We start from the raw sequence: 12,646 nt of genomic DNA on the forward strand, positions 1-12,646 counted from the left end.
GGTTAACTTTCGGGTAACCTCACAAATTGTTGAAGAAGGGGACGTAATTCATTTAACCACCAATAAAACATCTATGAAGATTATGGGCTCTTAAACAAAAATGGTTGGTACAAAGAAGTGAATACACATATCTTATTGTTTATTAGAATTCTTAAATACGTACACAATGGAATCTTGGCGAAAATAAGAGCAGTTATATTTTTCGGAAACTGGATTTATATATAAATACCGACAGCTAACATCAAAAACATTATTCCGAATCCCAAAAACACTGATCCACATAAGCTGATGGCTAGTTCTTTGAATAGGGTCTTCTCGTTCTTGACATTCTTAGGTCGTGAAACAACGAAAATGAAGAACCAAGCGGTAAAGAATGTCCCAATGATAAGTAAAACAGTAGCTAGATGGGGAAACACAGCTGGATTTATGGGAGAAATATAGCGTTGCATGGTAGATTCCACTAAAAAAGATTTGTTGAAAGAGTTCACATTATGCTTTTTATTAACATTGCAATATTTTTTACTTACTTTTTTGTGAGATTTGTAAAACAAATTGCTTTACGTGTCCGGTGAGTGGATAAATCGCAAGTAAACGAACATCGATTTTTTTATAACTCATCGATGTTTTAACAAATATTATCGATTTTCCGTTTAAAGCTATTTGGTCACACCTCAAATCGTATTCTAAAATGCAATGTGTATTATAAGATGATCGTTTTTGTTGTGGCGTTATCTGGAAATTGGCCAAGTTTCAACTTTCTAAAACCAAAAAAAGATGATCGTTATCATTAAAGCCTGATAGTACAGTTTACCGCATTTTGTAAACACACTGTTCGTAACATTTGAGACCGTGAGCAAGTCTCTCTCATAATTTCAATCTGTTTTTATTTTAAACATTCCGCTCTCTCATTCACGCAATGTAGCGTAATCACATACGTCACCGTTAAGTTAGAACAAGACAACAATAGTTCTAAGTATACCATGTTAACCATTCGCTTTGTACACCTATCACAGAAAGAAGAAGATTCAAATAAAGAATTACTTACCATGGTACAATGATATCAAGGTAGGGCTATGATACCATATGATTTCAATTTTTTTTATTTTCTTGGCTTAATATGTCATCTTTATTTGTTTATGTATGTGTTTTCGTTTCAATAGCAAAAAAATTGTTCAGAAAACATTCAAATTCGGATGTTTTCAAAATGTTTATTTCATCGTATGCATCGACAAAATCTAGAGTTTTTGTAGCGAAATAATCCTTTAGAGATATATAGAACCTGGTTTTGAAAAGAAGTGTTGACCTTTCATTCAGTTTTCGCGGTTTTCAATTATTTATTCAAAATCAATGCAACAAGTTGTTTGATTTTTTATGGTTTCATACTATTTCTGACATTACAAGCCAAACAGGTAGATCTCTATACTTGCAATTTTTTCAAAGTTGGCCTACCTTCTCTTCATTGTACCATGTTACTTACTAGCATGGTAGAAGAATATAGGTAGATGCATCAACACTTGGGAACATTGATATGTCAAAAATTTTAAAGTGTTTTGTGAAAAATAAGCAGGTCTTTATATCTTTTCTTAAACGACGCAAATTTTAAATTGTAATTGTAACTTTTATTAATTTCCGAAATTGGTTTGACAGTTCATTGTACCAGCAGCTGGGTCGATGCGACTACCTGTATTCTTCTACCATGCTTACTAGTAAACACATGGTCAAATTAAAAAGGTAAAGCATATCCACTTTTGCATTTTCTATAATTTACTTTGTCAAATTATGCTGAATAAAAAAGATGTTCCCGTCACTGATTTATCTGTATACAATGCTGTCAAACGAATAACTTAAAAAAATTGTAAAGATATGATTGCACGACTTTACGTTCTTAATTCTACCAAAAGTAAACAGCGGGGATTACATTTGCAAATGCATATTTGTCAAATAAATTCTTATAAAGCTGTTTACATACAAATCATGGTAGAAGAATATAGGTACAAGCGTCGACGCAGCTGTTGGGACAATGAACTGTCAAACCAACTTTGGAATTGAAAATGTTGAATGAAAAATTATTTAAACATATAAAAATCTACTTATAGGAAACATATAAAAATCTACTTATATTTGCAAAAACATTTAAATTTTTTGACATATCAATGCTCCCAAGCGTTGATGCATCTACCTGTATTCTTCTGCCATGATACAAATTCTAAGCTTACCATGGCACCATAATCACAAGGTAGGGCAGAATGATTGCATTTGAAAAACACAACCCTGAATAACAAATGCAACTTTTTTTAATTTGGCACTATTCTCCCAATATTTTATATAAAATAAAAATTATTTTATATAAAATAATTTAACAAGTTGTCAAATCTTGCGTAGTGATATATGATATTTTTGAGTTTGCAACGGGTTTTACCTCCGGCGGCAGAACATTGTCTGTATAGGTCCACGTTTTCTCGTAGCACCAATATAACGATACCTCTCGATGTTAAGTATTTTGAAAATTTTAGTCACATTTTTCCACGGTATCCAAGTTTGGTTTTAAAATTTTGTAGTGGGTTCTACCATTTGTGGCTTAACATAGTCTGTATGGGACCACGTTTTATTATAGCACTCATATAACGGAACCTTCGGATATTCGGTATTTGACATCTAGCAACGAATTTGTCTAAAATTTGGTGTTTGTAGTTCGTAATGAGTTCTAGCTTCGGTGGCTGAACGTTGTCACTTTTTTTTTAATTTGGCACATATATTTTGTAACGGGGCTTAGCTCCTGTAGCATATCATAGTCTATATATAGGGTGATAAAAAAACTGCAACAAAGTCAAACGTCATAATTTTTACATTTTTTTAATTTTATTGAAAGCAAAAATGTCGGAAATAGCATTAAATTTTAGAATAAGTTTAGATATTTTCGAATTGGTCACTTTTGGCAAGAATTATGGCCTTCAAACGGCCAATGAAACCGTCATACGCTGCCCGAATGTTGCTCTGCGGTATTTTGGCCCATTCCCGGCGAAGCGCTTGCTTTAGGTGCCAACCTTGTTTTCCAAAATACTCCAGACACAGTAGTCCAACGGATTGGAATCCGGAGATTTTGGTGGCCATTGTGCGCTGGAAATCATGCGAGGAACCTATTTTTTTAACCATTCTTGGTTACAATGTCCAAGGTCTGCGGCGAACATGTTTGCGTGTCCAAGGCTTTAAATACACCCTCCAGAATATTTTCGCGATAATATTCGGCATTTATTCTGATGCCACGGTCGATTAATACGAGCGAGAGTGACCATCGGCTTGGCCGACGACTAAGTTCTCATGGCGAAGCGAAGGTGCACATTTTCAGCTGACCTCTTTGGCAAGTAAACACGATCATTTTGTTTGTTTACAAACTGCTGGACAACGAATGTTTTCTCATCGGAGAAAACCAAATTCTGCTGTTCATCACTTTCGGCCAGGCGAAGAAACTCGTTAGCTCTTTTGAGTCTATTTTCTTTCAGTTGCGGTGTTAGTTCTTGCACTTTTTGCAATTTAAATATTTGCCGAATGGAATATTGCGATATGTTCAGCTCACGATCCATTTTTCGGCCACTGCGACGCGGGCTTCGATCAAGTCGCTTCTTTACTTTTGGAACCATTTCGGACGAGTGGCTTAGAAATGACAGCTATCTAAAGTTGGTTGCAGTTTTTTCATCTCACCCTGTATAGGTGCAAAATTCCATACAATTAGGCCTTAGATGAACAAAACAGTACGTTTGCGGTAGTCTCAGTCGTTGATTAGACTTCAACGAATGTAGACATGCGTGGGGGATGCATGCATTGTTGCTCCGTTCACATTAAGAAAACAAATTATAGATAGCTTTTGTAGAAAAATATAAATATATGGAGTTTATATTTAATGTTTTTTGATAATTTTGCTAACATAAAATTAAAATTCTTGCTACAAAACGTCCAAAACAAGAAGGGAGATATTTTTTACGTGCTTTTTGGTTTCTCTCACACACACAAGCGCAATGTTCATTTTGTGCATCATAGAATTATTCAAATCGGAAGAAGATATATATGGGAGCTATATCTAAATTTTGACTGATTAGCTCCAATTTCAATAGGGTTCGTCCTTGGGTCAAACGAATTACTTGTGCTGTTCATCTGGATCGGACAATAAATGCGACCTGTACTTTGTTTACAAAAATACATGGACATGCAGACGGACGGATATGCATAAATCGACTCAGAATATGATTCTATCTAGATTATCAAAAGGAACTATGGGTCCATCTCGTAGGTTTCAAAACATTGTTAATTTTTGTTCAACATTTCCATATAACTGTACAAACCGATATTTTGATGATCCTAGCCACATTTTTTCTGAGTTCTACCAACTAATAAAGTTGTAAAATATAGCGGGTATTGTGGAGATTTTGACATTTTTCAGCTGGTAAATCTGGGGGTTTGATCCTTAAAGGCGGACCTAAAATAAAACGTCATTCGAGGCCTACACAAGAACTTAAATCACCGAAAACGTCTCCTGAAGATGAAGGGATTGAAATCTTTATCTTTATATCTTTATCTTATCCATATTTAAGAAAGGTTGGTCAACTTCAAAGGAACTAGAAAAATGTAACTCTGTGCTGGAGTCTTATAGTGTCAAATAGACTTTTAAATATGCAACAGTTGGCTTTGTTTATTTTTCATTTTTTAACAAAATTCTTACATTGGGGAAACCCCGCTAAACAAAAATGTAATTTTGGGGTTATTCCACAACTTTGATTTAAAATAGTAGGACAATACAGTTTTATCACAAAATTTAACATTTTTTTTACCAATTTACGTCGAAAATTTGCATTTATTTTGAAACCAAATTTGAAATAATTTCAAATTATTGTATTTTTTATTCAAAGCAGTGATATAATGTACACAAAATGTATATATGGTTTGACAGCATAAGGGTACCAAAAGAAAAAAATTGTATTTGGGGGGTAGCATGATCAATGCCTGCAAGATCGCCTCAGCATCCCGTGTACCAGTTGTGATTCCTTGTTTCCCATACGCCCGCCAAGACTCATTCAAAATTATTGTTTTAATTTTTTTTCATATTTTTCCTCATTTTTAAAATGAGTGAAATAGCACGAAAAATTAATAAAATGTCTGGATTTTTCTCTCAAAAATATGATCCTAACTGTTCAATCTTTCAATTTCATGTCTATACTGGTTAATAGCTTTAATGCGCGAGCCGCAATTCACGTGTCTTCCAATCATTGATTGTGAAAATATTTTTTTCTCATATTTCAAAACAATAAATACATACACAAAATTGGCAGAAGTGGGGCACACTTAGAAAAAAATTGTAATCAGCTGTTAGCTCTACCTTACCTTTTAATTGTACCATGATTATAACTATGGACTTGCATGCATCTCAAATTCAGGGTTTCTTTGATATTCCCGTGGACAATCTTTATGCCGAACCAGCTGTTCTGAAATGGATCAAGGAGAACATCGATTATTGTCTCACCCGGTGCTGGTGGTGCTAAACATGTGACGTCCATTGCTGATCGTTTGAATGTTGAATATGCTTTTATTCACAAAGAACGCTTCTACGGTGCTTGTCGGTGATGTTAAAGATAAAATTGCCATATTGGTCGATACATGCGGTACAATTGTACGTGCTGCCGATCGTTTGGTAGAAGCAAGTGATACAAAGGTTTATGCTATTTTGACACAAGGTATCTTTTCGGGACCAGCAATTTCCCATATAAATAATGCCTGCTTTGAGGCTGTGGTTGTTACAAATACAATTCCTCAGGATGGTCACATGAGAGAATGTCTTAAAATACAGTGCATTGATGTCTCAATGATGTTTGCCGCGGCCGTTAGAAGAACACACAACAGCGAAAGTGCTTCTTATCTCTTCTCAAATGTTCCATATTAAGGAAAATCATTTATTTTTATAAATTTGTTTAATTTTTTTAAAGGATTATATTTTTTATTTTAATCACCATATTTTATATATAAATACCTCAATATTTTTGTTCATACTATCTTTCGTACAATCTTATTTTTTCTTAACACAATATTTTTTTAAGGATAACAAACTAAATTTTTGGTCTACCATTTGCCATTGTCGTTAGACTATTATGTATTTTTTATTTGAAATATTTTTAATTATAAAAATATGATTTTTTATTAAATGAAAAAAATATCTTTAAAAAATAAATCTATTGTACATACACAAATCAGAGATGGGAATCTGTTTTTATGTAGAAAAATGTGACAAGGTAAGTTAAATAAAATGCAAAGATGGGTATGCTTATTTGAAATGACTTTACCTTCTTAATTTTACCATGGTTCTATACATGGTAGGCTAACTTGTAAAAAGTTGCACGTAACCAGGTCTACCTGTAAGGATTGACATTTCAGAATTATTATTTGCATTGATTTTGCATAAATAATATGCGTTGATTTTTAAACGATTAAAATATATGTTTTATTATAATAAACTACCTGATGAAGTAAATTCTGTAGCTTACCGTAATACCATTTTTGAATCGAAGCGAGGGTGAGGGCGTCTTGCACATAAAAAAAGTCGACGACAACTATAGAAACGACAACCGTAATTGGGCTGATTTTAAAATTTTATTAAATTTTTATTTATATTATAACGTTTATTGTTCCTTCCTATTACTAAACATAGAGCTGCAACGGGGAAGATTTCTCAAAGACTCCTGCATCTCCTTAATAAATATAAACTCTATGCTTCAGCCCATGGTAGAATAATAAAGGTAAAAGCAAGTGCTGTTGTACAACAATCGTAACAACAACCACATACAAAATTGTTTTTGTACATAATACAAGTGTCAGAGTTATGTGTCTAAAAATGTAAACAAAATAATTAATTTTCAATAAATTATTTTAATTTCAAAAATATACATTTTAGAAATTTGGATTATTAAATTGAAAATGCAGAAGAATAGTTCTTAAAATATTTAATTTTAATGCTTTCACATCATTCCCCTGGATGTATAGTTGTTAGCTGTTGGTCCTAATTTCTCAACACTTCAAGCAATCGCTAGAAAATCGCGGAAAAGGCAACATTCCTTTCAAGTTGAAGCCAAACGGCATACATACATAAAGTATTCTACATTTTGCAATTTTACGAAACATGAAATATACGAATATATTATCTAACGTGGTGTCGCTGTTCCTTAACCGCATAAAAAGTTTCCGAACCATCGCCTTTGGCGTTTTGTTAAGTACAACGCCGATTTTTTCTATTGTAAGGCAAACAAGTACAAAAACATTAAGTTCGGCCGGGCCAAACTTTTAATACCCTCCACCTGTGGGTAAAGGAAACATTAGAAGAAATGTGGCAAAAACCATTAAAATGCCGAATATGGGGAGTTATCGTTATATGGGGGCTATACCAAATCGTGGACCTACACATGCAATGTTTCGCCAACGGAGCTAGAACCCATTATGACCTACAAATACCAATTTTCAGACAAATACGTGAAAAAATGTGGCAAAAATCATCAAATTACCGAATATCGGGAGGTACCGTTATATGGGAGCTATACCAAAACGTGGACCTATAATTGCAATGACTCGCCACACGAACTGGGACCCATTATGATCTACAACTACCAATTTTCAGAGAAATTCGTGAAAAAATGTGTCAAAAATCATCAAAATACCGAATATTGGGAGGTACCGTTATATGGGGACTATACCAAAACGTGGACCTATACATACAATTTTTCGTCACACGAACTATGACCCATTATGACCCACAAATACCAATTTTTAGACAAATCAGTGAAAAAATGTGGCCAAAACCATAAAAATACCGAATATGTGAGGAACAGTTATATGGGGGCTATAACAAAACGTGGACCTATACATGCAATGTTTTGGCACACGTACAGGGACCCGTTGTGACCTACAAATACCAATTTGTGGCATAAATCATCAAAATACCGAGTATCGGGAGGTACCGTTATAAGGGGGCTATAACAGAACATGGACCAATATACCAATATATTTTCGATACCAACCATCATAGACACAATACAAATTGCTCTGCTAAATTTTGGCGCTCTACGTCAAATAATTTGGGCTGTATCGTGATTTCAATATCGTTAAATCGACTTAGAATTTTATGCTGATTATGAATATATATACTTTATGGGGTCTACGACGAATATTTAAGGATGTTACAAATGGAATGACAAAGTTAATATACCCTCCTTTCCAAGGTGGAGGGTATAAAAATATGTTCACGTTGCCCTGCAATTTTACATCAAACAAGTAAAAAAGCAGTAAGTTCGGCCGGGCCGAACTTTGAATTCCCTTCACCATTTGGAACGAATTAGAAATTTTTCAAAAAAATAAAATCCATTAATTTTTTTTAAATCTTTACAATATCTAATATAGGAAGGTGCCGATATATAGGGATGTATATGATATTGTGGACCTATTAAGACAAATCTATGTCTGGGTGTAAAGTACTCACAAGGAACTCGTTGTGCGGATTTTCAGACCATTCCATTGGAAAATGTGCCTAAAATCGTCAAAATCCCGAATGTCGGGGGATACCGTTATATGGGGTTTATACGATACTTTGGACCTATATAGACAATTCCCTTTCAGGGGGTAAAGTGCTCACAAGGAACCCCTTGTGTAGAATTTTAGACAATTCCGTCGAAAAATGCGGCTAAAATCATCAAAATACAGAATGTCGGGGGGGGGGGGGGGGGGTGGTGTTCCGTTATATGGGGGCTATACGATATCGTGGACCTATATAGATAAGTCTTCACAAAGAAGTACTCACAAAGAACTCCTCGTGTGGATTTTTATACAATTCCATTAGAAAATGTGGCTAAAATCATCAAAATATCGAATATCGGGGGGTACCCTTATTTGGGGGCTATACGATATCGTGGACCTATATAGATAATTCTCTGCCAAGAGATAAAGTGCTCTTAGAGAACTGCTTGTGTGGATTTTCATATAATTCCATTGAAAAATATGGCTAAAATCATCAAAATATCGGATATCGGGGGTTACCGTTATATGGTTGCTATACGATATCGTGGACCGATATAGCCCATCGGACAGACGGACGGACAGGGCTAAATCGTCTTAGAATTTTACGCTGATCAAGAATATATATATACTTTATTGGGTCTAAAATGATTATTTCCGTGAGTTACAAACGGAATGACGAAGTTAATATACCCTCCATACTATGTACGGTGGAGGGTATAAAAAGGGTATACCTATTGTATTCCAAGAAACGGAATTAAATAACCAAACGTCATATCCAGTTTGACACTGGTATTACTATAGAGTCAAATCAGCTGGGACTTGCTGTTACCTGTAATAATTATACCATGGCTTCAGCCTAAGGGAAATCAGGTGAATTCCCACAAATTCTTGAGGTATTAGTCTAAATTAATAATTAACTTGAGAATTTGGTTTATAGTGAACTGTGTCCTTGTCAAAAACTTTCCCTGAACAAAGGACAAAATTGAGAAGTCTTTGCGTCTCATGAGAGTTTCTAAACTATTCGGCCCTATTATCGGTTGTCATCGTCGTCGCAAAATGACATCGAGGCGACAATAATGGTATTGGGGTTGTCGCTTTTTTGTCGATAGCGATTAATGATTGCTATTATCATTGTCGATACAAGAGTCGACATGAAGTCGTTTTTAATTCGACGTTGATATTTTAACCATTTTGTATTTGACATTTGATCATGAAAATAACAACAGCAAAACAATTTGGAAATATAGAAGTCATTTCCGACATTGGTCTACTTGTAAAAACTCTTTGATTTTTCAATTTTTTCCAGGGGTAGGTATTTTGTAGCGAAGTAATCCTTTATAGATATATAGTACATGATTTTAAAAAGAAGTGTTGACCTTTCATTCAGTTATCGCGGTTTTCAATTATTTATTCAAAATAAATGCAACAAGTTGTTTGACTTTTTTATTGTTTTGATACTAATTCTGACTTTACAAGCCAAACAGGTAGACCTCTATACTTGCAATTTTTCAAACTTGACCTACCTCCTCTTCATTGTACCTATATTGCTTATGAAAATACCTATCCACATTATGGGACCGAAGGCCGGCTACTTACAACCGATAAATTTAGAAAACTTTAGTTCTCGTAGCCGGTTGAACCATGGTACAATGAAGACAAGATAGGCTAACTTTGAAAAAATTACAAGTATAGAGGTCTACCTGTTTGGCTTGTAATGTCAGAATTAGTATCAAAACAATAAAAAAGAAAACAACTTTTTGCATTGATTTTGAATAAATGATTTAAAACCGCGAAAACTGAATGAAAGGTCAAAATTGCTTTTCAAAATCATGTTCAATATATCTCTTATGGTTTATTCGCGACAAAAACTGTTGATTTTGTCGATGCATACGTTGCAATAAGCATTTTGAAAACACCCGAATTTGAATATTTTCTGAACATTTTTTTTATTATTGAAAATAATACACACACATAAACAAATGAAGTTGACATATTAAGCCAAAAAAATATGGTACTTCTGCCCTACCTTGAATTCATTGTACTATGGGTTGAATATACCCAGAAAAGAATATCTCTGGACCCCGAAAAGGTATTAGCACAAATTGTAGCATTTTGGAAATGTAAGAGTGACAACTATAATTTAGCATCAATTTTGTTGACCCAATATTTGGGACCCTTTTCGACTTTTTGAGGGTTTTCCACATCCAAAATTTGACTATAACTTCCGAACCTTTTTAAATAACCACTTCATAATATATTGGGTAAGTGGATCCGGGTCTTGGACCCGGACTATCGTTTTAAAAAAGAATAGTAGCCTGAAATCCGGTTAAAATACCTAGCACTGGAAAGAAATTCAAAAACAATTGAAGAGTTTTTACTGAAGTGGAGTTAAGGCGGCTAATTTATTTTCAATGACCGCGCCCACTTTGCAACTTTGGCGAAATTTCTTTTAGCACATTCTGAAACAGTCCTTTTTAATTCTGAAGTAATTTGAAATTCTAAAAGAACACATTGAATACATATTTTAAATAAATTTATGGAAATATATACTTACTTGGAGTCAGACAAGATATGTAACGCATTTATGATATTCATGTTTACCCTATATTTTTTCTGAAAGAGACGAAATTAGAATTCAAAAAACAAAGTTTTATCTTTTTTTGTCTATAACAAGGGAGAGTTGCCAAATGTCGATGTCGCTTCTATGCCTTGCCGTAATACCATTTTTGAATCGAAGCGACGGCGAGGGCGACTTGCACATAACGTCGACTATAGAAACGGCAACCGTAATTGGGCCGATTATCATTGTCGATACAGCAGTCGACATGAAGTCGTTTTTAGATAATATCAGTCGCCGTAAAAAATTGTGACGACATTGTGTTTTTTAGTCGACGTTGACATTTTAACCATTTTGTATTTGACATTTGACCATGAAATTAACGATAACAATTTGGAAATATTGAAGTCATTTACGACACTGCTACTAAGATCCTAGCGCTAAAAACCTCAATGCTGTGGCCAATTGAAAGTTCGAAATATATACTACTTTCCAGAGAACGGCCCTTGTAAGCCATCATCCACACCAAATATGCCTGATGAGCCGCTTAACCAACGGCGAAACGCGTCGCATAGTGGTGAGTGTGTGATAGTGTCTATCTGGCTTTCCTTTTCACTGCAAATTTCAGATCATTAAGCTCGTCTCGAAAGAGAAAACAAACAATAAATCATAAAACATATGATCTTCGCCTTAACAAGGCAAAACTCGATACAACTCTAGTTTAGTAAAAAACTCTTCGATTTTTCGAAATATTTTTTCCAGAGGTAGGTATTTTTATCCTGTTTCCTGGAAACTAGTACTATAATTCCCCAGATTTTTGACTCGAATGTCGGATTCAACACCCGGATCCACTTACCCGATGTTAGCAATATAGATATCGTTTAAAATACCTATCCAACAAATGGTCACAAGATGGGGTCGAAGGCCGATTACTTACAACAACTGTTAAATTAAGAAAACTCTAGTTCGCGTAGCCGGTTGAACATACCCAGAAGAGAATATCTCTGGGCCCAGAAAAGGTATTAGCACTAATTGTAGCATTTTGGAAAGATAAGTGTGTCAGTTTTAATTTGACCTTTTATAAAAAATTGGGTCTAAAAATAGATAATTTGACTATAACTTCTGAAACGCTTTTAATAACCTCATTAAGGGACTACTCATTGGATAGGTATTTTCTTAAGCAATACCTATATTGAAAATATATTGGGTAAGTGAAACAGGGTCTAGCCCGGGACTTGAAACCGGATATTCGTCCCAGGTCCGTCCCCCAAAAAATAATTTCCTGGAATCAGGGTAAAAATACCTAGCACTACAAAATTTTTCAAAAAAATGATGAGTTTTTACTAGAGTTAAGCCCATATTTTTATTAAATTAATTAAAATATGTACTTATTTGGAGTCAAGCAATACAAATATGTTTGTTTGCTGCCTTAGCACTTTCCTCTTAAGAGAACTTAAGAGATGTAAATCATTTATTATATTCATTTTCACTATATTTTTATTTTTTTCCGAAAGAAAAAAGAAATTGAGATTCAAAATTTTTTTT

General features: G+C 34.2%; 2 protein-coding genes across 2 annotated transcripts; one reads left to right on the forward strand and one right to left on the reverse strand.

Moving 5' to 3' along the window:
• Positions 1-118: 118 nt before the first annotated feature.
• LOC101893550 (transmembrane protein 258) lies at positions 119-680 on the reverse strand. Its single transcript, XM_005190009.4, has 2 exons — positions 528-680; positions 119-460 (listed from the first exon to the last, which is right to left on the reverse strand). Exons 1-2 carry the CDS (start codon positions 616-618, stop codon positions 216-218), a joined length of 336 nt encoding a protein of 111 aa, XP_005190066.2. The 5' UTR covers positions 619-680; the 3' UTR covers positions 119-215.
• Positions 681-5,569: 4,889 nt separating this feature from the next.
• LOC101888099 (ribose-phosphate pyrophosphokinase 1-like) lies at positions 5,570-5,929 on the forward strand. Its single transcript, XM_059131628.1, has one exon. The coding sequence runs from the start codon at positions 5,570-5,572 to the stop codon at positions 5,927-5,929; it is 360 nt and encodes a 119-aa protein (XP_058987611.1).
• Positions 5,930-12,646: the final 6,717 nt, after the last annotated feature.

Source organism: Musca domestica, unplaced genomic scaffold (genome assembly GCF_030504385.1).
Source record: "Musca domestica strain aabys unplaced genomic scaffold, Musca_domestica.polishedcontigs.V.1.1 9, whole genome shotgun sequence".
NCBI lineage: Eukaryota > Metazoa > Arthropoda > Insecta > Diptera > Muscidae > Musca > Musca domestica.

Bases quoted from the DNA above. Each gene is read 5' to 3' on its own strand.
- LOC101893550 (XM_005190009.4), bottom strand. From the start codon at position 618: ATGAGTTATAAAAAAATCGATGTTCGTTTACTTGCGATTTATCCACTC. The intron at 461-527 runs GTAAGTAAAAAA...AATCTTTTTTAG, and splicing joins TTTACAAATCTCACAAAAAA to TGGAATCTACCATGCAACGC.
- LOC101888099 (XM_059131628.1), top strand. From the start codon at position 5,570: ATGCTTTTATTCACAAAGAACGCTTCTACGGTGCTTGTCGGTGATGTT.